This window comes from Mustela putorius, unplaced genomic scaffold, assembly GCF_011764305.1.
Source record: "Mustela putorius furo isolate JIRA1106 unplaced genomic scaffold, ASM1176430v1.1 tig00537335_pilon_pilon_pilon, whole genome shotgun sequence".
Lineage (NCBI taxonomy): Eukaryota > Metazoa > Chordata > Mammalia > Carnivora > Mustelidae > Mustela > Mustela putorius.
Window position 1 is genome coordinate 609,980 of NW_025422457.1, and position 26,976 is coordinate 636,955.

The 26,976-nt window shown below is 40.8% G+C and overlaps 1 protein-coding gene across 3 annotated transcripts in view; it reads right to left on the minus strand.

Annotated features, from left to right (window-relative positions):
• Positions 1-7,529: 7,529 nt before the first annotated feature.
• The window catches only part of ACBD6 (acyl-CoA binding domain containing 6), a 206,542-nt gene continuing 187,095 nt past the window's right edge, over positions 7,530-26,976 (minus strand). For 2 of the 3 annotated variants that reach the window (XM_004767895.2, XM_004767894.2), the window contains one exon: positions 7,530-7,833. In XM_004767895.2, the coding sequence (XP_004767952.1) occupies positions 7,679-7,833 (155 nt within the window). In that variant the 3' untranslated portion in view covers positions 7,530-7,678. The remainder of the gene's footprint in view (positions 7,834-26,976) is intronic. The other variant, XR_006604955.1, reaches the window with a different exon arrangement.

A 26,976-nucleotide genomic window follows, 5' to 3' on the forward strand; every position in this document is an offset into this window, starting at 1 on the left:
CTCAGGGGCGGCTGCTGCAGATAGCGACCTAGGGAATTGAAAGTCACTTTTTCGACACCTGTCGACGGCGTGGCTTAGACTCACCCAGGCTAGAGGGCTGTGATAACCAGGAACCTATATTACTGATGCGCCAGGACTTTTATACTCAGTATGTGTGCTGGCTTTAGTATTTTTTTAGACTCATTTTAACATTTAATGCTTCTCAATTAAAGTGATTTCCTGGAGTGGATGCCAAGCTCCGTTTAGAACGCGCATTAACCACTTTCTGCATCGGTAGTTAAAGGCACTGAGGGATTTAAACAGCAATCCACAAGTCTGCTCAGTTAAGGTTTGGCGGAATAAAGCAGATTATAAACAATAATATATGTCTTTCTCTTCTTTTTTTGGAAGGGTTCCAAACTCACAAGCGGAGCTAAAGTGCCATAAACATATCCAGGACTGAGCTCCGCGCTCTACAAATGAGCTCCGTGAAAGCCACGGGCAGGGGTGCTGCCACTCTCTGTCCTGTGTGTGCGCCTATGCGCGTACTTTGAGAGCTTTTTATTACACAAAGTGTCCATCAACCGAACTCACTTTCTAAATATGAAAATGGAAGCCGGGATTGCTACACAAGTGAGGGGAAAATAAATCCTGGCTGCGGGGCGGAGGATGACATTGTTGTCGCTGCCTCGGGCAGCCCCGTGGGACGCAGTGCTCCAGTCCCAGTGCTCTCACAGAGCCCCGGAGGAAGCCACTGCAGGAGAGTTCCAGGCTCCACAGGGCATATCCCCACCCACACAGAGGGCACTGAGTTCCACCACGAGGCAAATGAACGGGTGAGGGGCAGCTCCTGGGATGTTTCCCATCTGGTTTTCAACCTCACAGCTCTATCGCAAACTCATGTTCTTTCCTTCTAAGGCCATGTAGGAAGAATATCAGAAAGGAAGTTTCTGTCTTGAGTATAAACTAGCACGTACCTTATAAATAGCCCGATCTAGTTTTGGGGGCCTGGAGGGCCCTATTGCTGGAGGAAGGGACACACCTTTGGAAGTGACTTCAGTACGTGAATCCCCAAGGAACAGACAGTAAAAAATGTTAAGATAATGACATTTATAATTGTGCCAAGAAAAGTGATATAACAAAACACAGGAAAGAAAGTTTCGAAGAATTTATATATAAAAGTAAAAATAGTAAGAAATAAAGAGCCACAAATTCCCAATTACTACCGGTGAACAGACCGTTATGTTCTGCTTCCAGGGAGGAGCATGACAATATTTCAAGGGTAAGGGAATGAAATGAGCTTAGCTAGCTTTTCCCGTTCAGTCCTCTAGTGTACAGCCTACTAATGCGTATTGGAAAAACTGGTCACACTTGGTGCATAAGCAACATCAGGTGATGAGAACAAGGAAGCTGATTACTATTATCAGCCCGATAACCACTGTGCTTTGATCCAAAATCTCCCCGATGAAGGAGCTGCGAAAGGATACTAAAATAACTGAAAATGCTTATGGTTAAGCTCCAATAAGGATCGTAATTTTCAAGTCACGTGATTACAACAGACTGCACTGAATGCTTTTTATGTCATAAGGACAAACTCCGATGTGTAGCTACAAGATTCACGAAGAGGCTGCATTGTTAATGTACCTGTGAGTATGGCTGTTTGTTTCCACAGTGGTTTATCCTGATAACGTGGTACAGGGAAAACTTTTTGGCCTGGTATCACAGAGTTTGGACAATTACCCTGATTCTGGGGGAAAAAAAAATCACGTAGATTGAAGTGCTTTACCTATAAAAAGATGAACATTCTTACTATTTCTACTTACAGAACCTCAGATGATTTCCCTAACAGTTCTGAGTTTCAGTTCCCTCATTTGCAAAACAGAGAAAATGCCAATTATTTCTACTTTTACAATTATCCTGAGGTTAAGATGCTTGTGCAGAATCTTGTACAAAAGTTGTAATTACTGTTCTGTCCTAGAAGTTAAGAAGTATTGATTGTAAGACACAGTTTACGTATCACTAACCAAAAAAAAGTGTGCCTTAGAAAGGATCAAATACAGTGTGCTAACAACTATTAAAGCATTTCATCCAAAAATACCTTAGAATTTGGGATTTGAGATTCACTCACAAATATTTAAACTCAGTATGTTTATTGCTAAATTGTGGCTGGTGGATTACATACCTATTCTGTGATAAATATTTATTTATGAAGGGGGTTTTGGGGATACTTGAAGCTTGATGAAAAGTTTCATGTTTCAATGTTAAATGTTAAATAAACATTGGAAAGTCTTCATGGTCAGCTGAAGCAGGTATTAGCCTGGGCACTAACCCCTTCTGCCACCCGAGCTCAGCTCTCCTGTCACCATGTTCCTTGCTCATTAATCCCCAGAGACGCTGCACTGTACATAGAGTAATAATCCGCAGCCAAGCAGTTAGCTAAGCAGGAAGCTAAGAAGTACCTACTTCATAGAAAGGTTCATTTGATTATAGCAACCTTATAGCTGGAAAATGCTGAAACATTAAAAAAATATATATAATAGGTACAATTCTAGGTATTATATTTTGGTTGTTATCCTTCTACCTCATAAGCCTAAGAGAAAACAAGATATGGCCAATTGGCTGACTCCTTATATCTTTATTTGAGGAGGTTTAAAAGATTTAGTTTTCCTGGGGTGCCTGGGTGGCTCAGTCATTAAGCGTCTGCCTTGGGCTCAGACGCCCAGGCCCGGGATTCAGCCCCGCACTGGGCTGCCTGCTGAACAAGGAGCCTGCTTCTCCCTCCCCCGGTTCTTCTGCTTGTATTCCCTTTCTCACTGTGTCTCTATCAAATAAATAAATAAAAATCTTTTAAAAAAGCTTAGTTTTTCCTAAGTAATTTATGAGTTTCTATGAGACTTTTCAAGATACCTCACGCAGTATCTTGAGATAACTTCAGGTAATTCTAAATATCCATGATAACTGGAAAAGGGAATGACAGTGGCCTAGAACAGTGTCTGTCGTTCAGCGGTCTCTCAAAAAAAAAAAAAAAATCTATGGATTGAATGGAGGAAGAGCTTTCAAACTTTACACGAGTTTTGTGGTCTAACAGACAGTAGACTTGGTCCTAAGTGTGGCTCTACTGCTCTTCTGTGATCTTGGGCAATTTAAGTAACCTGCTTGTATCTTCAATTCACCCTTATTTAAACAGCCTAAATAAACACCTGTGCTACCTACCTGACAGGATTACTAGGGAGGGATGACAGATTAAATAACATTCGTGAAGCCTCTGAAACTCAAAAACACTGATTGCATGTGAAAAGACATCACTAGTCACACAGACTTGAACACGTGTGGGCTCATTTCTGTCCTGCAGCAAAATCAAAGAGGTCAGAGTCCAGCTTTTTGGCCACTGTCTCTTTAAAAATTTTGCCACGTGGTGATCAGTGATAAAACTGCTGGATACCAAAGACTTGGTCAGTGGCTCAAAAAAAAAAAAACAAAACAACAACAACAACAACAACAACAACAAACAAAAAAACCCAAAAAACAAAAACAAAAAACAACAATAAAAAAAAAAGCTTTTCTTCTCATTCTTTCAGATAGGCATGGTTGGTAGGAGCACTTAGAACTATGAAAACAGGGTCAATCAACAAAAAATTTCTCATTCTTGAGATACTGTAGCAAGTAGTCAGGAAAAAGGCTCTCAGGGGGATCCACAGACCCACGGGGAGTCCACAGACGGGCTTCAGATCTGTCAACGTTTCAAAATTCCACACACAACACTATATTGTAGGGAACAGGTTCATAGTTTTTCAAAGTGTTCTGGAATTCCCCAAGAGTGAAAAACACTGATTTTGTAGACTCAAGCAAGCGTTCTGAAAGATACCAATGATTCAAGTGTTTTTGTCTCCTCTTTAAGGATTATTGACATGATTCTCTTTTTATTCCTCATTTTTCACTAGCATGTACCAAACCTACTGTGAAACGGGGGCCTGGGTGGCTCAGTCTTTAAGCGTCTGCCTTTGGCTTGGGTCATGATCCCAGGGTCCTGGGACGGAGTCCTGCTTGGGGCTCCTTGCTCAGCAGGGAGCCTGCTTCTCCCTCTGCCTGCTCTGCCTGCGGCTCACCCTGCTTGTGCTCTCTCTCTGACAAATAAATAAATAAAATCTTAAAAACAAACAAACAAACAAACAAACTACTGTGAAAGCAATCAGGCCTCTTACATTAGTTGGTGGAGACCAAAGTGAATGACGGTCATGAATAAAAAATAAAGAAAGAGTCGCTAGTGTTGTTCTGATCACAGTATCTTTGGAAAAGAAGAAAAAAAGCAACAAATTTCCTTTTGCAGTTTTTAGGGACATAGGAAAATGGGACTAGGTTAAGTTTTTATGAGTAGACGTACATCTACAGAGGTGGCCTGAAGATAGGAAGAATTATCTTCTTGAGGACTGAGAGTGAGGTAAGAGTAGAAAGGCAATCTATAAACAGTCTAGAAAATTCCAGTGCAAAGTAGCAAAATGAAACCACTCCTAACTCAGACAAATGTCTTTAGTTATCCCACTGCTTTACGACCTCTCCTCCAGCTGAACTAGTTTCCAGCTTGAGAACACAGTGGAGACTCTATTCTTAAAATACCATGGATGATAAAAATAACAAATCAAAGAGTTTCAACAATGGGTCAAGTAAATCGAGTTCCAATCCCTGTAAATTTTAGGGAAAAATAAGCAACAATTATTTTGAAATACCTGCTGTGTCATGACTAGAAACGAACCTCCAGGAAAAGGTTTTCTATGCTATTTTAAATTACTAATGGGCTTGAACATTACTAATCTGTCTAGGAAAAAAAAAAGTTATGCGTAGCAGAACCAAAGTTATGCTAAATTAAATTATGTCCTGCCTTTATCCTGCTGAACGGTATGAAGAGATGGGTTGCCATGTTATCTGGGAGGATGGCTGCTTTCTGCTCCGGTAAATTTGTGTTCTTTGCTTGGTGGGAATTATTGCAGCTTTTGCCAATGGAACACATGATCTGGCTGATGTGTGATGCACTACATAGTAACCCAATAATTTAAGGGGAATGAAAACAAACCAAGATCCAGGTTTCTGACATTTCTGCATGAAATCTTCCCCTCAGGCCACAGGGAGATGAACCACACATTGTCACGACAAGAATAGAGAATTGGGCAAACGATTCTAGAATGCACCTGAAAATGTAAAGCTGATGACTGATTTTAGTGACAGCTTTGAATGTAAATTTGAAATCCTCAAAATAAAATTAATAAAAAACAAGCTATATTCTTTGCGTAAAAACATTCTGCATCGTTTCTGATGTGCGGAAACAGGTTACAAAAAACTTGTCTCAGAAATTTTAGGGTCGGGGCGCCTGGGTGGCTCAGTTAGGTGAGTGTCTGACTCTTGATTTTGATTCAGGTCATGATCTCAGGGTCACGGGATCAAGCCCTGAGTTGGGCTCTGCACTCAGCGGGGGGTCTGCTTGAGATTCTTTCTCCCTCTGTCCCTCCCTCTGCCCCTGCCCTTCTGCACTCTTTCGTTCTCTTTCTACAATAAATAAGATTTTTTTTTTTTTAAAGATTTTATTTATTATTTGACAGACAGAGACACAGCAAGAGAGGGAACACAAGCAGGGAGAATGGGAGAGGGAGAAGCAGGCTTCCAGCCGGGCAGGGAGCCTGATTTGGGGCTTCATCCCAGGACCCTGGAGTCATGACCTGAGCCAAAGGCACAGACACTTAACGAATGAGCCACCCAGGCGCCCCTAAAATAATCTTTAAAAAAAAATTAAGGTCGGGCGCCTGGGTGGCTCAGTGGGTTAAAGCCTCTGCCTTTGGCTCGGGTCATGATCCCGGGGTTCTGGGATCGAGCCCCGCATCGGGCTCTCTGCTCAGTGGAGAGCCTGCTTCCCTCTCTCTCTCTCTGCCTCTCTGCCTACTTGTGATCTCTCTGTCAAATAAATAAATAAAATCTTAAAAAAAAAAATTAAGATCAAGTTACAAAAGAGAAATGAGAAAAGAAGCTCCTTGATAGCTTCCTGCTTAGATAACTACTCTGTAAATCTGAAATGACTTTTTGATTTGTTAATATCCTAAAAATGCACAAAGCACTATTCATGAAAGCTGTATGCAACATCTTGGTCACTTTTACTGTAACTAATGAATAGTGTTTGTTAAAACACAACTAATGGGGAACATGAGAGTTTTCCTTCATAGCAGGTTGCAATGTGGCTGAGATTATGGGAAAAGAACAGATAGATAATGAATAGAAAGTTCTACCAGAATCACAGTAATGTTTCAGTATGTACTAACGTGCACATCACTTCCACAGATAATTAAGAAACCATTTAAAGAATGAATAGTCTTGGTGAATGGTTTTGGTTTACATCTCGGAAAATAAGAACTCACCTTAGAAAAATCACAAAATAAGCAGCATTCATGTGCCTCATTTCTGCTCTGAAGGGGCTTGTTCCAGGACAGTTTAGGTGGAGCTATGAGGACTGTGTCCACCGTCCAGGGCTCCACTAAGCAGGTTTATGACTTCTCTTAATATTGACACATTGGAAAAATTATCTTTAAACAGTCCTCTTTGCATCTGAATCATCTTACTTCATTTCTCTTCCTGCGACAACTATCTACTTTCCTTATACAACGAGAGATGTCAAGGAATTTCCCAGATGGAGTTCTTGAGGGTTAAAGGGGAAAACCCAGAGAGGGAGCCAGTTTCAACAGTGGCATATTTTGTTTATTCTTTAAAGAAACACTGTGGTGTACTTGTCTGTATTTTTAATTAAAATAAATAAATAAATAAATAAATAAAAGCTCTCCTGGTATCCAGAAATAACTACAATCACAGCTAAGCATTAGGGCATTATGGGCTGTTTAACATTTCAAACAGGCCTCACAGTTTGGGTCTGAGCCCATTTCCGGAGGCTACTGCTGAAGGCCATGGGGGGCGGAGGGGGGACATTAGAGCCAATTAAAAGCGTGCTAGGGAAACCCCTCCCCATTTGATGAAGGTGAGTTTAAGGAACCTTGACCTAAACAGTGAAGTCTCTGGAATCTGTGCTTTGATCCTGAAGTGAGGGTGTTCAATCTTATTCTCAAATGCCCAAGATTTTGAGGTTTTCAGTAAATCTGGTTAACCTTCTGATTTCTAGACCCCTTTTAGGTAAAAATTCTACCCTTTTTTGCTTGCTTTTTCTTAACACCCCTTTCTTCTCTATCTTCTCAATTCCATCTGCCAAAAAGAGGAGACAGTTACCTCTTCAGAGCAGCCGTGAAAATGCCACAGAAGCATTTGCTCTCTACCACACTGGGATTTCATGCAACTTTCCCTAATTGTCAGTGTAGCACTGTCGGTCATATTTTGCTTCTGCAGGTTTTTTAAAAAGAGCAGCCATGTTTAATATTGTGAAATACGACGTGTCTCCTCCTCGCCCCCCCGCAGAGCAGTGATGAATCTCAGCGCACGCTCGGCAGAATTGGATTGTGTTATGCACAGCACACATGTTCATCACCCAAACTGTACTCGCTGGGATGGATACAAGGAGACGGAACTGCTGAGACTTCAAAACCCTAGTTCCTCAGAACTGGTTTTATTAGCCAATGTATACCAAAGATGGTGGTAAAAGAAGTATTATTTTTTGCCGTTTTCTTTCATCACTGAAGCTCTCTGATGTTACAGACTGTGGTTTTCCAGTCTTTGATTAAGCCTTGCCAGTCGTGTGCTGCTGCAACACCAGAGATACAGCTTTGCAACCTGTCACCTCTTCTGGCAGGCAGCCGTCCTGGTCTCGGAGGGTGGGGTCGGCGCCGGACTGGAGCAGCAGCTCCACAATGTCCAAAAACTCACAGGCAGCAGCTGACAGGAAAATCGACAAACAGGAAAACAAGGTTACCGTGAGACAAAGAGAAACGACTGTACTCCAGCAGGAAAGGCAAGTGCAGAGCAGGGAGAGATCCTGAACAATGAGAAATGTTAACAGGGGCTGGAGGGTGACCGGGCCATGGGGGCACCTGGGTGGCTCAGTGGGTTAAGGCCTCTGCCTTCGGCTCGGGTCATGGTCCCTGGGTCCTGGGATCGAGCCCTGCATCGGGATCTCTGCTCGGCGGGGAGCCTGCTTCCTCCTCTCTCTCTGCCTACTTGTGATCTCTGTCAGATAAATAAATACAATCTTAAAAAAAAAAAAAAAAAGAACTGGGCCATGAAAGTGCATTTTCAAGTGTTAGGAAAATCGAGTCTATCTTTTTTCATTGCCCAGAAGCAAACAAACACATTTTCAGAACTGTGAGGTTTTTAGAGTATCTTAAGAATGAGAAGAGGGAAAGAACAAAAACAGCGCTAATGTAGGACTTTGATCAGAATAATGTTAGGTTTATAGGCTAGGTCAAAAGGCTAAAAATGTTGTAAATGTAAAAGGAAAGATTTCGTTTTATCTTTGAAGAGGGGCTTAAATGGGTAATTAACTAACCTTTAAAATTTGCAAATGAAAAAAAATATCTGGCCTAGTCATCAGACCATCCCTCTACAGAACTTTCATTTATTTAAAAAAAACAAAAAACAAACAAATGACTCCAATCACACAAGGCACAGGAAGGGGACACAGACCTACAGATGTGGAGATTCACTATGAAGATGGCATGTGTCCAGGAAGGACACACAGAGCAAAGGGCTAGAACGGACAGCCACCTATGCTTTCGCACATACACAGAAACCTGATTTATGACAATGCTGGCATCGCGGATCAGCAGGAGACAAAGATGCATTCATTATGCACTGACACAACTGGGCTAAAGGCAAAAACAGGCATTTTATCCAGGATGAAACAGAAATGGCAATAAACATATGAAAAGATGAATAACCACATTAGTAGTCAAGGAAATTAAAATTAAAACTCGGAGATACCACTTCATACCCAGCAGAGAGGTGGAAATTAAGAACAGACAACAAGGAGCTACAGAAGAGGGCTGCGGCAGGGAAGCTCCCCTCCACATGGCCCGAGTGCACGCTGCTGTGGTCACTAGGGACAACAGTTTGTGTGCTGAACCTAACACACGTGGGCCCTGCACTCAGCCATCCCTCTCCTACTTACATACTCTAGAGAAACTTGTACGCGTGCTCTCCTCTCTAGGTGATGTTTGCAAGAATGTGTGTAGCAGCGCTATTCGTAATAGACCCCAAAGGTCAACAACCCAAATGCCCATTAAGAATAACATGGGAGGGGCGCCTGGGTGGCTCAGTGGGTTAAAGCCTTTGCCTTTGGCTCAAGTCGTGATCCAGGGGTCCTGGGATCGAGCCCCGCATTGGGCTCTCTGCTCGGCGGGAAGCCTGCTTCTCCCTCTCTCTGCCTGTCTCTGTGCCTACTTGTGATCTCTGCCTGTCAAATAAATGGATAAAATCTTAAAAAAAAAAAAAAAAAAAAAGAATAACATGGGAAGGGGCACCTGGGTGGCTCAGTGGGTTAAAGCCTCTGCCTTCGGCTCAGGTGGTGATCCTGGGGTCTGGGGATCGAGCCCCATATCTGACTCCCTGCTCATAGGGAAGCCTGCTTCTCCCTCACCCACTCCTGCTGCTTCTGTTCCCTTTCTCGCTGTGTCTCTGTCCAATAAATAAATAAAATCTTAACAAAAAAAAAAGAATAATATGTGAAAATAAAACACTGTTTACTTCTTCAATAAAATACTATACAACACTGAAAACTAATGAACAATAGTTTTACTGATGAGAGTGCCTCCAGAACATAACGTTGAAGGAAAGAGGCGAGTCAGAAAAATACATGCAGTGTGGTTCCACTTAAACAAAAATTAAAAAACAGACCAAACTAAACACCATTGTTCAGAAAGACAAATATGCAGTGAAACTACGAAGGAAATCATTAATATAAACTTTGGGATAGTGTTAATCTTGGGGAGAGGGGATGGAGAGAAGGTCATGTGACTGGAGAGGCACACCCAGGGGTTCCAAAGATACTGGCAATGTTGCATTTCTTAAGCTAGGTGGTGGATACATTTTTTTTCAAGTTACATTTAAAATTTTTCATATACATTTTATATACTCTTTCATAGGGTGATAGAATGGCAACAGCAAAAAGTCAAAAAAGAAAAGAAAAACAGGGAACGAAGGGTAAGGAATTTGATTCAAAGGTCACTTTACTGAGCACATGCGACAGCTGTCCTATCAAGGATGCATTAAAATTCCTGTTTTGCAGAACTTATGAAAAAGCTGTGAGGCTAATATGTAAATCGGGCACTCAACACAAAAGAGTAACGCGTGTGTGCATGTGCACACACACATTCACACACACACACACACACACACACACACACACACACACGCCCTCCTGCAAAGACGTGGGGGTTCCAGTGGGTGGAGAAGTTGAGGGATCAGGAAAAACACAAGTAGGTGGTACATAAGCTGAGCTCTAAAGGACAGAGTAAAATTCCTGGTAACCGGAGACAGAAAGGCATCGTAGAGAGAAAGCATCGCCGACAGAGGGACAGAGGGAGGGCCTGGGAAAATCAGAGGGGGCGGACCTGAGTCCAACCGTGCAGGGCTGTGAGAGCCTTAGGAAGCCATGCTGAGAAGTGTGATTTTGTCTGCATTTATAAGGAAGGAAATAGCGTGATCTGGCCTCTGTGCACGGGTGATAATTCTAAAAAGAGTGACTTGGGCAGCCTAGAAATTGGTGGCAGGCAGATGACCTAGGAGACTATGACTATTTTAGGAGGCTTGAAATTTGCCAGCGTCAGCATGAATATAAAGGGACTGAACAAGAGCCACTGAAATTCTTGTGGAGGGGACACAGCAAGTACTGGGCAGACTTTGAAAAAATGTCCATGAACATGAAATTTAATAATTAATGAAGCTGATATAATGTTATATTTACAGTTAAACATTTGTTATTTTGCAATTTTCTTTCTTTTTTGGGGGGGGGGAAACAAGAAATATTTATTTTAGGTTTCAAACATTTTTAGAGGTTTTTGAAAAGCCCAGAGGCCCACCACTTGTGATCATAATGCTTACTGAATAAAATGGCCCAAGTTTTTCTATACTTGATATGAAACTCAGATACCATAAAGAAATTTACTGATACATCTGAATTCATAGAAACCTAAAATTGATAAATTTGAACACATAAAAATTTAAAACAGCTATACCATACACACACAAAATATGATATGTAATGGTAAGTCATAAACTAGGAAACATTCACATATATAACACATACAAGAGCTAATAACCTTAATATTTAAAAAGCATTAACAAATCAAAAGAACAGGCAGGGTTGTCTGAGTGTCTCAGTAGGTTAAGTACCTGAGTTTTGATTTTGGGTCAGGTCATAATCTCGGGGTTGTGAGATCAAGCCTTATGTCAGGCTCTATGCTGGGCGTGGAGCCGCCTTAAGATTCTTTCTCTCCCTCTCCTTCTGCACCTACCCCAACTCTCTTAAAAAAAAAAAAAAAGAAAAGAAAAAAGAAAAAAGAACAATGGGCAAAAGAATTACAGGAACCAAAGATGACACCCATGTTTTTAGTCGAGGAGACTTGTGCTCTGTCTCTCTCTCTCTCAAATTTAAAAAAAAAAAAAAAAAAAAGATTTATTTATTTGAGAGAAAGAGCCAGAGGGGAGGAGCAAAGGGAGAGGGAGAAGCAGGTTCCCTTGAGTGGGGAGTCTGATGCGGGGCTCGATCCCAGGACCCTGAGATCATGACCTGAGCTGAAGGCAGGTGGTTAACTGACTGAGTCACCCAGGCGCCCCTCAAATAAATAAATACAATCTAAAAAATAAATATACAAGTAACTCTTATAGCTCAACAATAAGCAAATAAGTAACTGGATTAAAAATCGGGCCAGAGACCTTAACTGACACCTCACCACAGAAGATACACAGATGGCAAATAAGCTTATGAAAAGGTATCCCACAACACATCAGGGAAATGTAAATTAAAAGAACAATGAGATACCACTACACACCTATCGGAATGGCCAACATGTGGGACATGTCAACACCAAATGCTGGTAACAATGTGGAACAACAGGAACTCGCTCAGTGCTGGTGGGAATGCAGAAGGGTACAGCCATTTGGAAGACAGTGTGGTAGTTTCTTACAAAATGAAATACATACACCCTTACCATATGATCCAGTAACCATGCTCCTTAGTGTCTACCCAAGGGAGCTAAAAACCTATGTCCACTCAAAAACCTGCACATGAATGTTCATAGCAGCTTAAATCATCTTTGCCAAAACTCGAAGCAACCAAGATGTCCTTCAGTAGGGGAATAGGTATAAAAACTATGGTACACCTATCTAGACAGTATAGTATTACTTAACACTAAAAGGAAATGAGCTATCAAGCTATCAAAGGACATGAAGAAACCTCAAATGTGTATATTTAGTGAGAGAATCCAATTTGAAAAGGTTACCTACTGTATGATTCCAACAATATGAACATTCTGGAAAAGGCAAAACTATGGAAATAGTTAAAAGATCAGTGGTTGCCAGAGGCTGGAGGCAAGGGAGGGACAAACAGGCCCGACACAGTAGATTTTTAGGGCAGTGAAAATACTCTGGATGATATCATAATGACAGATACATGTCACTTTATACTTACCCACAGAATACACAATGCCAAGAGTGAATCATAATGTAAACTTTGGGTGATTATATTACGATATGATAATAATTTTATGGTATGTAGGTTCATCAACTGTAACAAACATACCAGTCTGATGAGGGATGTTGATAATGAAAGAGCATGAGAACTGCTTGTTGTGAGGAAAAACTCTCACACATGGTGACCAGAAGTGAAGTGTGGTGGTGTGAGGGTACAGGAAAGACACACAGGGAGTGTCTCTGTTCTTTAGAGGGAGGTTATCCATGGGGTGAGGGGTAGATGGAAAATCTCTGTACCTTTCCCTCAATTTTGCTGTGAACCTACAACTGCTCTAAAAGTCCTAACCCACCAAGCACTTGTAATTGGGTCTGTTTCTAGGTTATCTATCATGTTTCACTGATTTACACACCTATCCTTATATTAACACCACAGTGTCTTGATGTTTGTGTAAGTTCTGAAGTAAGGGTATGTCCTCCATCTGGTTCCCTTCTTTTTCCATACAAGTTTTAGAATAAGCTTGTAAATTTTTTTCAGAAAGTCCTGCTGGAATTCTGATTGGGAGTGCATATGGATCGATTTGGGGAGAGCGGAGAGCTTAACAGCATTAAGTCTTCTGGCCCATGAACAGCAGTATGTCTGGCCACTCACTTAGATTTCCCTTAGTTTCTCTGAGCAGTGTTTGGGAGTTTTCAAGCATATAAACTGTGCATTTGATTTACCCTTGGCTTTTAATTTTTTTGAGGCTCTTATAAATGGTATTTTAAAAAAAATTTCAATTTCTAATTGGTTCACTGAAAGTATGAAGGAAAACAACTGATATCTGTATACTGACCTGGTTTTTGACTTTTAATTTCCAATTGTTCATTACCCGTGTATAGAAGCTTCTTGATTTTTGTATATTGATTTTCTTCCCTGCAAACTTGCTGAACTCAACTCATTAATTCTAATAGGTTTTTAAAAAACAGATTCTTTGGGGTCTTCTACATAGGTGTCACACCATCCGTGAATAAAGTTTTATTTCTTCCTTCTAAATCCATCTGCCTTTTACTCCTTTCTTTTGCCTTAATGCACTGGCTAGACTTCCAGTATGATACTGAATCAAAGGGGAAGTGACCTCTCTGCCTTGTTCCCAGTCAGAAGGAGAGCATTCAGCCTTTCGCCATTAAGAATGATGTTAGCTATCAATTACTTCAGGTTGAGAAAGTTCCCTTCTATTCCTCCTTCTATTCCTGCATTTTTTTTTTTTTTAAATCATGAAGGGAAGTTGAATTTTATCAATTGTTTTTCCTATATACATGGAGATGGTCATATGTTTTGTTTTGGTTTTGATGTGTTGATATGGTGAAATACAGTGATTTTCAAGTGCTGAACCAACCTTGCATTCCTGGGATAAAGATACTGGAGTATGATTTATTATTTTTTTGTATATTGCTGGGTTCACTTCACTAATATTTTATTAAAGATGTTTGCATTGGGGTGCCTGTGGGCTCAGTCAGTTGAGCAAACCAGCTCTTGGTTTCAGGTCCAGGGTCATGAGATAGAGCCCGCAGTTGGGCTCCATACTCAGCAGGAGAGCTGCTTGAGATTCTCTCCCTCCCTTGGCCCCTCCCTCTGGCTCATGATCTCTCTCAGAATTAATTAAAAAAAAAAAAAAGATGTTTGCATCTATATTCATGGGAGATACTGGCCTGCAGTTTTCTTTTCCTCTAGAGTCTTTCTGGTTTTGGTATTAGGGTAATGTCAGCCTCATAGAATGAACTGGACAGCATTCCGTCTTTTATTTTCTGATAGAGTTAATGTGTAGAATTAGTTTTATTTCTTCCTTAAACATCTAGTAGAATGCATCAGTGAAGCAATCAGGGCCTGGTGATTTTACTGTGGAAAGATTTTAGCTCCAAATTCAATGTCTTTAATACATGATATATGGCTACCTAGGTTATCAATTTCTTTTGAGTTTGTGCCTTTAAGAAATGTGTTCATTTCCTCTAAGTTATCTAATTTATTGCTATGAAGTTATTTACAATGTCCTATTATTTGCTTCATAATATCTGTATGATCTATTATGTCTCCTTTTCATTCCTGAAATTGATAATTTGTTTCTTTTTTAAAATTATTATTATTTTTTTATTGCTCTGGCTAGGGGTCTATCAGTTTTATTATTTCAAAGGTTTTCAATGATTTCATGGATTTTCTCATTGATTTCTGGTTTTCTATTTCAATGGTCTCTGTTCTAATCTTATTTTATGTTTATGCTTATCTTGGGCTTAATTTGTTTTCTCTAACCTTTGAAAAGTAGAATCTTAGCTCATTGACTTGAGGGCTTTCTTCTTTTCTAATAAAAGCATTTAATTTCCCTCTAAACACTGCTCTAGCTGCATCCCAAAATTCTGATAGCGTGTTTTGCTTTCCATTCAGTTTTAAAATATTTTGTAATTTCCCTTGGAATTTCATTTTTGACCTATGAGTTCCTCAGAAGTGTGTTTAGGGTTCTGACAATTGTGGGGGCAGGGCCGTTTCCAGATACGTGTCTGTTACTGATTTCTAATTTAATTCTGTGGTGATCACAGAGCAAACTTTGTATGATTTAAAAAATATTTGTTGAAGTCTGTTTTATGGCCTAGAATATGGTCTATCTTGGCAAGTGTTCCATGTGTACTTAAAAGTATTCTGTTTCTTAGAGGGAGTGTTCTGTAGATGGCCTACGGATCTGAAGATGATAATTAAGTCAAGTTGGTAGACTGTATTGTTCAATTCTTCCATATCCTTGCTGAATTTTTATCCACTTGCTCTATCCATTACTGATTTATAGCCTGACAGTGAGGTTTTTTTTCCTTGCTACTCTGTGTCTTGTAATTTTGACTGAAAGCAGAACCCTGTAAGGTCGCAGGGCAGTGGAGACTACACTAAATAACAGTATTCACACCCAGAAAAACCTATGCCTCTTTTGCTGTCATGCGGTTGGTATGGGTGCTGAATCAGTCTGGTCCACAGCTGAACCAGGTCTGGGTTTTGCCATTGCTAGAGGTGACTTCAGGGCGTCACACACTTCAGATTCCTCCGGCTGTGGGCTGCTGCTACCTTAAGTTTCGTGTGTGGCCACAGATGGGGGCTTTGTTTGTTTGTTTTTCCAGTATTCTTGCTCCACCCTCAGCTTTAGGAGACTCCGCATCTGCTACAAAGGGCATCTCTCTGCACTTGAGCTCCTTCCCCATCGGCAGCAGTGCTGCTGCTTACTGCTCAGTCTCCCGGGGGGAGTGGAATAGAGTTTTTTTGTCCTTCTGGGCTGGTCTCAGTCTTAGGCAGAGGTGGGGATTTCTCAGTGTTCCTGCATTCCTGCCTCCCACCCCCAAACGTACAAAACACCACCCTGTGTGAGGGAACAACGTCTGAGGAGGGACAGAGTTCTGTGCCCTGCTCTCGGTGGCAAGAGATCTGTTTTTGGGTCAGCGCAGGGCTCCCCGTCTTTCCCAAGTGGCAGAAAGCTTGCTTTTACTCCCCCTCCCAAAGCAGAGGATATCTGCCCGGACCTAGGGACAGGAGAAGAGGACAGAAAAGTTTTCTGCTCTCCCTGAGAGGCTTTTAAGGCATTTTGCTTCACATGAAATAAGAAATCAGAGAAGTGGCAGGATTTCAGGCCTGGCTGACACTGAGAAGGGCTCTCTCTCTTCTCAATTCCTCCATGGTTTTCCTAGTCGGTGAAAAGGGGCATGTGAGGGCGCCTGGGTGGCTCAGTGGGTTAAGCCACTGCCTTCGGCTCGGGTCATGATCTCAGGGTCTTGGGATCGAGTCCCGCATCGGGCTCTCTGCTCAGCGGGGAGCCTGCTTCCCTCTCTCTCTCTCTGCCTGCCTCTCAATGTACTTGTGATTTCTCTCTGTCAAATAAATAAATAAAATATTTAAAAAAAAAAAAGGGGCATGTGAATGAGGACTCACTCCTCTGGGGTCTGAGACTCCCGGTTACTATAGAATGTCACACTAGCTTACTTTAAGAATCTGTTAATTTTAGCCATCTCTGTACTGCTTTTATGGTGGCTGCCTCCTCCTGGGATGCTCCATCAAAGGTGAAACAGTTTGTGTGTCTCACTGGGGCTTGTCATTCTTTGGAATCCAGTTTACCTTGCTGCCATGCAACCTCTGCTATCTGAAGGGTTCGAGAACTTACTTAATAATCTTGTAGATTATTTATCCTCTTCTTCTTGTTAGTACGGGAGCATCACTCTCTTGCATTTCTCTCCATTTCAAGGGGAAGTAGGAATTCTGGGTGGCTCAGTTGGTTAAGTGTCTGCCTTTGGCTTGGGTCATGTTCCTGGAGTCCTGGGATCGAGCCCACACTGGGCTGCCTGTTCAGTGGGGAGTCTGCTTCTCCCTCTTCCTCTGCTGCTCCCCCTGCTTGTGCTCTCTCTCTCTGTTAGATGAATAAAATATTTTCAAGTGGAAGTAGAACACTATGGGAGTTAGGTTTGATTTTTTTTTTTTTTTAAGATTTTACTTATTTGAGAGACAGACAGAGAGAGCACAAGTGGGAAGGGGCCGAGTGGTAGGGAGAAAGAATCTGCAGTGATCATGGCGTCTGCCACGGGGCTCGATTCCATGACAGTGAGACCATGACCTGAGCTGAAACCAAGAGTTGGATGCTTAACTGACCGAGCCACCTGGGCGCCCTGGGAGTTTGGTTTTAAATGATTTAGTAATGATATTTCTTCTTTTGCTCTTTGTTGTTACTCAGATAAAGACAGTTTCTCTGGCTCCCTTCTTTGCTGGTGGCTGCTTCCTCCGGGCTCCCTGCTGTAAGCTGTTAAATGGCATAAAGCCAGCAGCCAAAATCACGTTGTGATGAGTTATAAACCTGGGACAGCTTTGGCCAGCCTTTAGATCACCTGCCTTGACAAACTCAGGCACCAAACCCTACTACGTAATAGCACAGGCTCAGAGGGAGTTCTGTGTGCTAGAGGTGGAGGGCAGAATTTTACTCTGAGCTGAACGCTATCTCTGCCTCCAGGGGTGTGGGATTTCTTAGAGGGCTACCAGGATTATCAATGCTAAATCAACATTTGATGAATGAATGAATAAATAAATAGAGAGTGGGAGAAAAGGTATAAAAAGGCAAGAATTGCCTATTCCAGTCCTGGGACAGGCGTTAATGAGCTAAGATTACATTCTGCACGTAAGTCAAAGACAGAATATCTTTACCAAGGCCCAGGATTCAACAGAAATTATATAGGATTATAACAGCCCTTGAAGAATTTAAAATAATCTCTCCCAAATAATATAATGGACACTTTAATTTTACATTTCTGAAAGGTTTTACCATGAATCACTGTACACCAAATTAGATTCCAATGGAAGGCAGTCTCTTACCAAATATAACAAAGTTAAAGACACATTGCCTAGTGTCAAGTAGTTGAGAGAAGAGGGTATTTATCCTGCATAGAACTAGCTACATGACATTTATGTTTTGAGAAATAATCATTTAACCTTTTTGCCGCAGCTATCAGTTTCAACTTATTGTAAGAAACACTTAGTTGGGTTTTAAAATTGGAACTTTTAAAGCAGTATCAGGGGAATAAATTTCCAAGTGTATAAATCTGTAATACAGGATAATAATGACCACTGTCCGATCACACTTCTCAAGTCTAACCCAACACTTGAGACTCCTAAGCATGAAGATCAAGGCTAACTCGATGTATACTACAGCTGAAGACACTAAGCCGGCTGTCTCAGACAAAGAAGCATTAATTTCACATATGCCATATTGTGAAGTGACTTTTCCAGCTGTGAGATTTGATATAACGGTATGAGTACTAACTCAGGAGTAGAGCTTACATTTTTAAGTTCCACATGTGGAGGACCACAGCCAACCAGCTGATAAAAGGCTAAGGTGGCCATCTGACAATCCCCTACCCCAAACAATGTGAAGGGAATTTTAACTATAAAGTAAATTAGGAAGTTCAGGGGGCACCTGGCTGGCTCAGTCGGTACAGCATGCCACTCTTGATCTCGGGGTCATGAGTTCAAGCCCCACACTGGGTGTGGAGCCTACTTAAAAAAAAAAAAAAAAAGAAGAAGAAATAATAAATTCGGAAATTCAGGGTTGTAGAACAGTACTTCAGAGTGAAGGACAGGGTGTCCATTAAGAAAAGGAGTTTTATTAACAAAGGCCTGGGATTTATGCGGAGACAGGCCGACATGAGCACAGGCAATCAGGAAGTTGTAACAGACAGAAAAAAAGGGAAGAGGAACACTCATTTCAAGGACAAGAGACCACCACACAGGTGAACCACATTCTGGTAAGAAGACGGCATCAGTTATGTCTGTGACAGACAAGGTGTTGCGTGTTCCAAGGCTTTGCCAACTGGCAAAGATAGGCGCCCAACAAATCGTTTTTGAAAAAAAATATGCTTTGTCCCCCCGCCTCGCTGGTGAGCTACTTGGTCACATGCTTTGTTAGATTCTCCTCTCCATCCAGCACGGTGCTGGGAACTTAGTATTTGCTCAAAATTCATTAGTTAATTGATTTCTCCGCCTTTGGCATCTTCAGTAAAGCACAATTCACAAGGCAGAGTCATCTTTTCAGGAACGTGTGAGCTGCCCAAGCCCTCAAAACGGACAAAGGCAAAGGAGAGGAGAGAGGGATGAGAAGGTGCTAACATTTTGCCAAATTAATGAGGGGATATATTGGTGCCCACAATGTGCTGGGAAATACAAAACCAGTCACAAGCCTGTCTCGGAAAAGCTTGAGCAAGTCTACAGGGATTAGAACAGTTGCAGAATTTATAGCACCCTGGGAACCTCTATTTGTCAAGTGCCACAGAGGCAGCCCTGACACTGGCACAGGTGAAGATGAATTTTCATTCAGAGCAGCGAGCCTTCTGACTCCATTAATCCTCAGGGTTTTGATGATGAATTTCTTTCTTTTTTTATTTTATTTATTTTCACTCTAATGCCTCCTCCCACTGCCCTGTAACAGTGTGGAAGGAACAGAACAGATGGTGCTTTACGTGGAAGCCCGAGGGCTCATGAGGATACAAAGCCTGCCCACTCTGAAATCACATGACTGCACGTGCAAGGAAAAGCCTTGATTTCCCCTGGGAGACACAGATGCAATGATGTTAGTATTCCCAGCGGAGGGAAAGGGGGGGAAGGCTAACAGGCCATTTACAAGGAAGACCACACTTACCCTAATATACTCTTCAGCAAGAACCGTGTTTAATCACATAACAACAGGAGGACTGATATGTGAAGATTAAAAAACACCAAAGTGAAATAGAGGCAAGTAAGGGTTTTAGTATGCTGTTATGCAAAGCCTAGTTAGAATGAACTAGAGAAGACATACAGTAGTCGAATACTGGCCTCTAGTTAACCTGCCATTGGCTCTGACCCAGTTTTAATCGGAAGAAGCCAGGATTTACAACCTGCTTAAGGATGGAGTTTGACAACTGCTATAATCAGAAGAGCTGTCAACACAAGGACAGCTGTCAAGCCAAACTGTAATTCATAAAAAATAATAGCTGAGCCCCTAAGATATCCCCAACATTGTCTGTACTTACTGGATTTAACTATACTTACAGTTTTATGAAAGTTACAAAAATAGGCTAAGGGTCCTAAAATCAAATAAGATCAAATAAAAAAAAATAGCTATGGAGTACCTATTAAATTAAAAAGGTTAAACAATACTAACTGATTAAATGAATAAAATATGCCCAGCAGCTCTCTAGCACGTAGAGTTTAATAAATGGTTGTTGTTATTACATGCCCAACTCCTCTTTGATGACCTTAAAAACTGGCAAAAGTCTAGTGACCTAGTAAAAAAAATCTTAATTAAAAATGAATCACTCCTATAAGTGATTATTAATGAAACTTAAAATCTTAATTTCATGAAATATTCTTGAGTTGTCAGAATATTTTAGTTTTATATATTTGTAATGTCAAAACCTCTTAACTAATGATATTACTTTAGTGTTTAATTATCTTGATTATAATATACATGGTATTTGTTTTGTTCTTTCTGCAACGAATAATATAATCTGAGAGACAGAAATAGAGGTTGTTTTACTAGATCAATTTTGGGCAGGATTCTTGAATCAGAGATAATTTTTATTAACGTCACAACTCTCAGTGAACAGAAGCAAGAATATAAAAGCACATGGATGGACCAGATATGGATAAAGTATAGTTTAGAAATATAGCCTTGACTCACTAAGGCAACCAATGATAAAGAATTTTAATTTGTTTTATTTCTACAAAGGATTATCACCCAGAAAATAATGACTACTTTAAAAGTTTACCAGGACTGTACTTATGAAATTATGAAAACAGAACTGCAAGTGGAATCTGAAGACCTGGACAAGTGCCTTGGCTCTGCCACTACAACCTGTATTACCCTGTCAAGGTCACTTGGCCCCTCCAGACTTCAGCTTTTCACTTGCGAATGCAGAAAACAAGGCCAAGGTCAGATTCTGTTGGAAAAGTTAAGAGATTATGTATATGAAAACAGTATCACTACCACCACCTTATATCTATCCGGGTTTGGGCCTCTTCTGTGTCTAAGCATTTTATTAGAATATTTATAAATCAAATACAGAAGAGGACCAAACTCATACATACAAATTTTCTTAAGATAAATTTATCCTTATAACTAGCACACAGATGAAGAATGAGATCATTATTAGAATCTCAGAAGCACTGCTGCCCTGTTAAGCCCTTCCAAATATCACCTATCTATTATCCCAAGGAAACCAGGATCCCATTTACTAATGCTGGAGATGAGTTTTTCCTCCTGTTTTTGACCTATATAAGTGGATGCTTAGAACTCTAGTGTCTGGCATCTTGAACTCAAGAGTGTGGGATTCATCCGAGGTGTTGCGTGTAGTTAGTCTTTTTTATTGCTGTATAGATTTCCATTGGATGAATATTTTACCTGATCAGATTCTTGTAATTCCTGAATCTGAAGATTTGAGTGTTTCATCAATTACACAAACTATCAATAGATAGATCTTCAAATATTGATTCTTACCTAATTTCTCCTAGATCTCCTACTTAAAAATGCTGGACTTGATTATTTTACACTCCTGGTCTCTTCCACATTTCCCTTTATCTTCTGTACTGCCTTTAGAACCACCTTTTTGTTCACCATTTCTTTTTTAAACTTCTGCCAATTCTGCACTTTAACCTATACACTGTAAAATTTTTTTTTTTTTAATTTATCAAAGTTCATATAGTTCTCTTGCAAATTTATCTGTTCTTTCTGGGAAAGTCTTGTTTGTATGTTTTTCATCCACTGATTTTACACAACTTCTGGTAACTTCTGTCCAGTGGTTCCACTGAAGTTCTTAAAAGTCTAACCCTGAGGTTTACTATGTCTGCTGACAACCACTTAAGTAGATTTTGTAGTTTTAGAGTATAAGCTCATTTTCAGCAGGGCTTCTTTCTGTAGGACTTCTGTGCTGCCCTGGTTGAGAGGGTGTCCCTCAAGAGAAGTTTAGCATCTGCTTTCCCAGGTCCCTCATGGGTACCAGCCTATATCCTATGGCATAGGTTATGTGAATTTATTCACTTGATGGATTTATGAGATAGAGTATAAATTTAAACCCCAAACTCACATGAGATGGGGCCTTTCTACCCCCAACTCAAAATTCTGATGAATGGCAGGTAAGCTTCTTTGTCTTCCTTCCTTACACTGTTGGGCCAACTTTTTCTAATGTAATTAATTTTTAAAAAAGATTTTATTTCTTTACTTGAGAGAGGGTGATAGACAAAGAGGGTGATAGAGCAGGAATGAGCAGTAGCTGGGAGCAGAGGGAGAAGCAGGTTCCCAGCTCAGCGGGAAGCCTGACAAGGGGCTCAATCCCAGGACCCTGGATCATGACCTGAGCTGAAGGCAGATGCTCAACCAACCAAGCCACCTAGGAGCCCCAATTTTTTTTTTTTTTTTTAATGGAGGGTATAGCTCTTTGCGTGTCCTGGCCTATGTGCAGGGTCTCCATTCCAATGCCTCATTATTTCTCATTCAGGAGCATCCATTCCAGCGGCACCACTGAAACCCAAGCCCATCGTTTTCCCACTTAGATGTGGTGTCAGCTCAAACAATTACCATTATGACTGTCTCATCCTCGCATTGTGGGTGGGAGTTCAAGACACCCAAAGTCTGGGGACATTCTTTCACCTTTAAAGAAGATTTTTGGTGTATTTTATCTAGCCAACAGTAGGTGCTCAAAAATATTTGTTGAATGAATGACATATAATTAAATAAGTAAGTCATAGTCACAATACTAATAGAGCCTATGATATGATTTCAAGCAATTTAAAATTAATTTTCAGATAAATTATATATAACACTCAATGTCTCTTCCATATGTGTGTGTGTGTGTGTGTGTGTGTGTGTGTGTGTATATAAAATCTCCAAATAGAGAAATTATTAAAGGGCTTATAGGAAACCTTTTTATCCTATGCTTGTATCGTATCCTAGCCCTGCAATTCCTCTTCCCTCAGGCAAGCAACAATGCCTTTTTGTGTATTCTTTTGAGGAATCTTCTGCAGTTACTAGCAAATACACATAGATATATTTACAGTAGCACACTATATACACTGTTCTGCACCTTAATCCCTTAACAATGTATCTTAGAAAATTTCCCATATTAGTATATAAATAAAATACAGCTTATTCTGAAGCCTATCAGGAAGACCTTGGGAAAATTCCAAACCTGTTGCTATCTAGAAATGCATTTTGCGTATGTCAAGCTTAAATGGACACATTCCCACCTCCACAGAGGTGCTCACCCTGCGTGGTTAGCTATGGATGATGGGTGACTCGTCTACATTTTCAGAGGCGCATTCAGTCGGCCTTAGCTGTGTCTACAGTTTCTGGATGGAGAACAGAAGGAAAGCACAACCCATGCCATAGAGAAGGCACTAAAAATACCTGAATGGTGGGTGAAACAGGAAAGAAGGGGATGGAAATCAGAACTGGGTTATTAGCAGAGGATGTGGCTACGCTGGCAGGGAATATCTCTCAAAGCAAAGCAATGAACTCTGACCTAATGGCAAATATTTTGGAGTAAAAGAAGTTTGCTTCTTGAAATCAGACATCAGGAAAAAGGGGGAGCCCTGAACTTCGCACTGAAATACCAATCACTGTGAAGTTTCTTCCTTCCCCTAATTATCTGGGCTTGTCTGACTTAGGCCTGCTTGTCCCAAACTGCCATCACAACTGTGGATGTGCCTAAGAAAAGTTTTTTCCTGGGTCAAAAATTAGGGTTTAGAAGAGCCAGCGCTTGGTGATACTTGAGGCGCTAAATGCCAGAATAATCACATAAATGTGTTTGAGGAGTGAGCGGTAAGTGCTGTGGAAAGACGCAAGGGAAGGGACTTGCTTTTGTCTCAATTCCTAGTAAATCTAGAGATGTGGATTTGAATTTCCAGCTCCGTTAAGTAGGTTTATTAACTTTTTCCTCATTTACAAAATGGGGAAGCCAAAGCACTATTTTTTAAAAGATTTATCTATTTATTTATTTATTTGAGAGTGAGAGTGTACATGTGCACACACAGAAGCAGGGGGAGGTGCAGAGGAAGAGGGAGAGAAAGAATCTCAAGCAGACTCCCTGATGAGTGTGGAGCCCCACTCGGGGCTCACTCCCAGGCCCCTGAGATCATGATGTGACCTGATACCAAGAGTTAGAAGCTTAACCAACTGAGTCATCCAGGTGCCCCACCACACCCTGTTTTAGAAGGCTGCTTACAGAGGGGGCCTAGAGCTTACTTTCCTATATACTGCATTAATATGTACATTTTTAATGGTTCACCTTTCAAAGGCATTTGATAACATAAAATACATATATATGTATCAAGGTGTGTGTGTGTGTGTAATTTTAACTAACAAATATTTTAAGTATGGCATAGAGAGGAATATAAAGGCTAATAAAACAAATTTTTGGCTATGACAAGTAATGTTGCAATAAATATTCTTAATCATGTCTCATCACATCCGTGTCCAGGAATATTTCTAGGTTATATAAAGAGAAGTGGAACTGTTGGGTTGGGTATGCGTACCTTCAATTTCACTAGATTTCGCCAAAGTGATCTCCCAGGTGGTGGTGACAGTTGATACTCCTCATCAGCAAAGTGTGAGTGTTCCTGTTGCTCCACGTCCTCACACTAGTATTTATAGTTGTTTACTTGTTGCCAGTCTGACCAGTGTCAAGTTACATCTAAATGTCATAATCTGCATCCCATGATTATGGCTGGGAGACGGTTCTCCACGGGACTCTTGGTGATTCTGTACCTCTTGAGAACAAAGGTAAACACAGCTTCTGTTCCAGACTCTTTTTCAAGGATGCGTGTGTAGTGAACAGCCTTGGACAACAGAGGTAGTGTTTCTTCCAGGGTAGATTCCCTTTTATTTTTTTTAAGATTTTTACTTATTAATTTGAGAGAGAGAGAGAGCTCGAGGGGGAATGGCAGGGAGAGGGAGAAGCAGGCTCCCCTCTGAGCAGGGAGGTGGACGACGCAGGGCTTAATCCCATGACCCTGGGATCCCAACCTGAGCCAAAGGTAGACACTTAACCAGCTGAGCCACCCAGGCGCCCCTAAGCTCAGGATTCCTAAGACATGATATACTGTGTATGTAGTATCTACCTGAGCTGTTCTGCTTAGCTCCCACGGAACTCAAAAGGAAGTGACACAAACATCAAGCTCATACTGCTTGCTGTACTGTGAGTAAGTCTTGTGTTTTTTTTACCAGAACCCAGGAAACCGTGCTGGGCTAACTTGTGAGTTTGTAAGCAGGGTATAATCCCAGATCAGTCATAGTTCTTGAGAGTGATGAGTGGGCCGAGGATCTTTTCTTGCTGTTTATTTGATTTTGGCTCTTCTCATCTTTGAACTACCCATTTTGGGGGTCTATTTTTCTATTTGATCGTCTTTCTTCCTTTTTTTTTTTTTTTTTAAAAAGATTTTATTTATTTATTTGACAGGCAGAGATTACAAGTAGGCTGAGAGGCAGGCAGAGAGAGAGAGGAAGACGCAGGCTCCCCGCTGAGCAGAGAGCCCGATGCAGGGCTCGATCCCAGGACCCTGAGATCATGACCTGAGCCAAAGGCAGAGGCTTTAACCCACTGAGCCACCCAGGCACCCTGATCGTCTTTCTTATTGGCTGGGTATATGTTCTTGATATAATCAGAATAACGATCTTATGCAGGTTATTTGCATTTCACATAGCTCCTCCCAGTCTGTGCCTTGTGTTCTTACTTTGCTCATACTATCTTTTGTCTAATAGAAGTTTAAAATTTTAATGTATTTATTTAAATTTAAATTATGATTTGTATTCCTGAATGTTTTCTTTCTTTCTTTTTTCTTTTTTTAAGATTTTTTTACTTACTTATTTGACAGAGAGACATAGCAAGAGACTAAACACAAGCGGGGGAGTGGGAGAGGGAGAAGCAGGCTTCCCGCTGGGCAGGGAGCCCTGATGTGGTGCTCAATCCCAGGACACTTCGATCATGACCTGAGCCGAAGGCAGAGGCTTAACGAACAGCCACCCCAGTGCCCCAATAAGCCATTATTTATCCCATTCATCTAAAAGTTTCTAATTTTGCTTTTCTTTCTATATGCATTCAATTCACCTAAAACTGATTGATGTCTATGGGGTGCATTTTTTGGTTATCTACTGTTGTGTAACACACTACTCAAAATCTAGTGGGTTAAATACAACAATGTATTATTTTCCATAATTCTGTGGGTTGAACAGCTAGTTCTTTTGCTTTAAGGAACTAATTTTTAGTTTGTTGATTTTCTCTATTGTTTTTTGATCTTCTATTTCACTTATTTCTACTCTAATCTCTATTATTCTTTCTGCTTTCTTTAGGCTTTGTTTGCTTTTCTTCTCTAGTGTCTTAAAGTGGAAGATTAAGTTAGTTACTAATTCAAGATTTTTCTTCTTTCTTAACATAGGCATTTACAACTATAAATTTCTCTGCAAGCACGGCTCTAGCTGCACTCCGTAAGTTTTGGCATGTATTATCTTCATTTTCATTCATCTTAAAGTATTTTCTGATTTCTCTTAATTTCCTCCTCCTTGACCCACTTGTTATTTAAGAGTGTGTTGATGAGTTTCCTCAGATTTGTGAGTTTCCATGTCTTGACATCTAATGTCATTCCACTGTGGCTGGTGACCATACACTGCACCATTTCTATTCTTTTAAATTTATGGAGTTGTTTCATGGCCTTCATATTGCATATCCTGAAGAATGCTCTATGTGCACTTGAAAAGGATATATATATTCTGTTGTTGGATGGAGTGTTTCTTACAAGTCTGTTAGATCTGGTTGGTTTATAGCGTTGTTCAGGTCTTCCATTTCCTTGTTCACCTTCTGTTTAGCTGTTCTATCCATTACTGA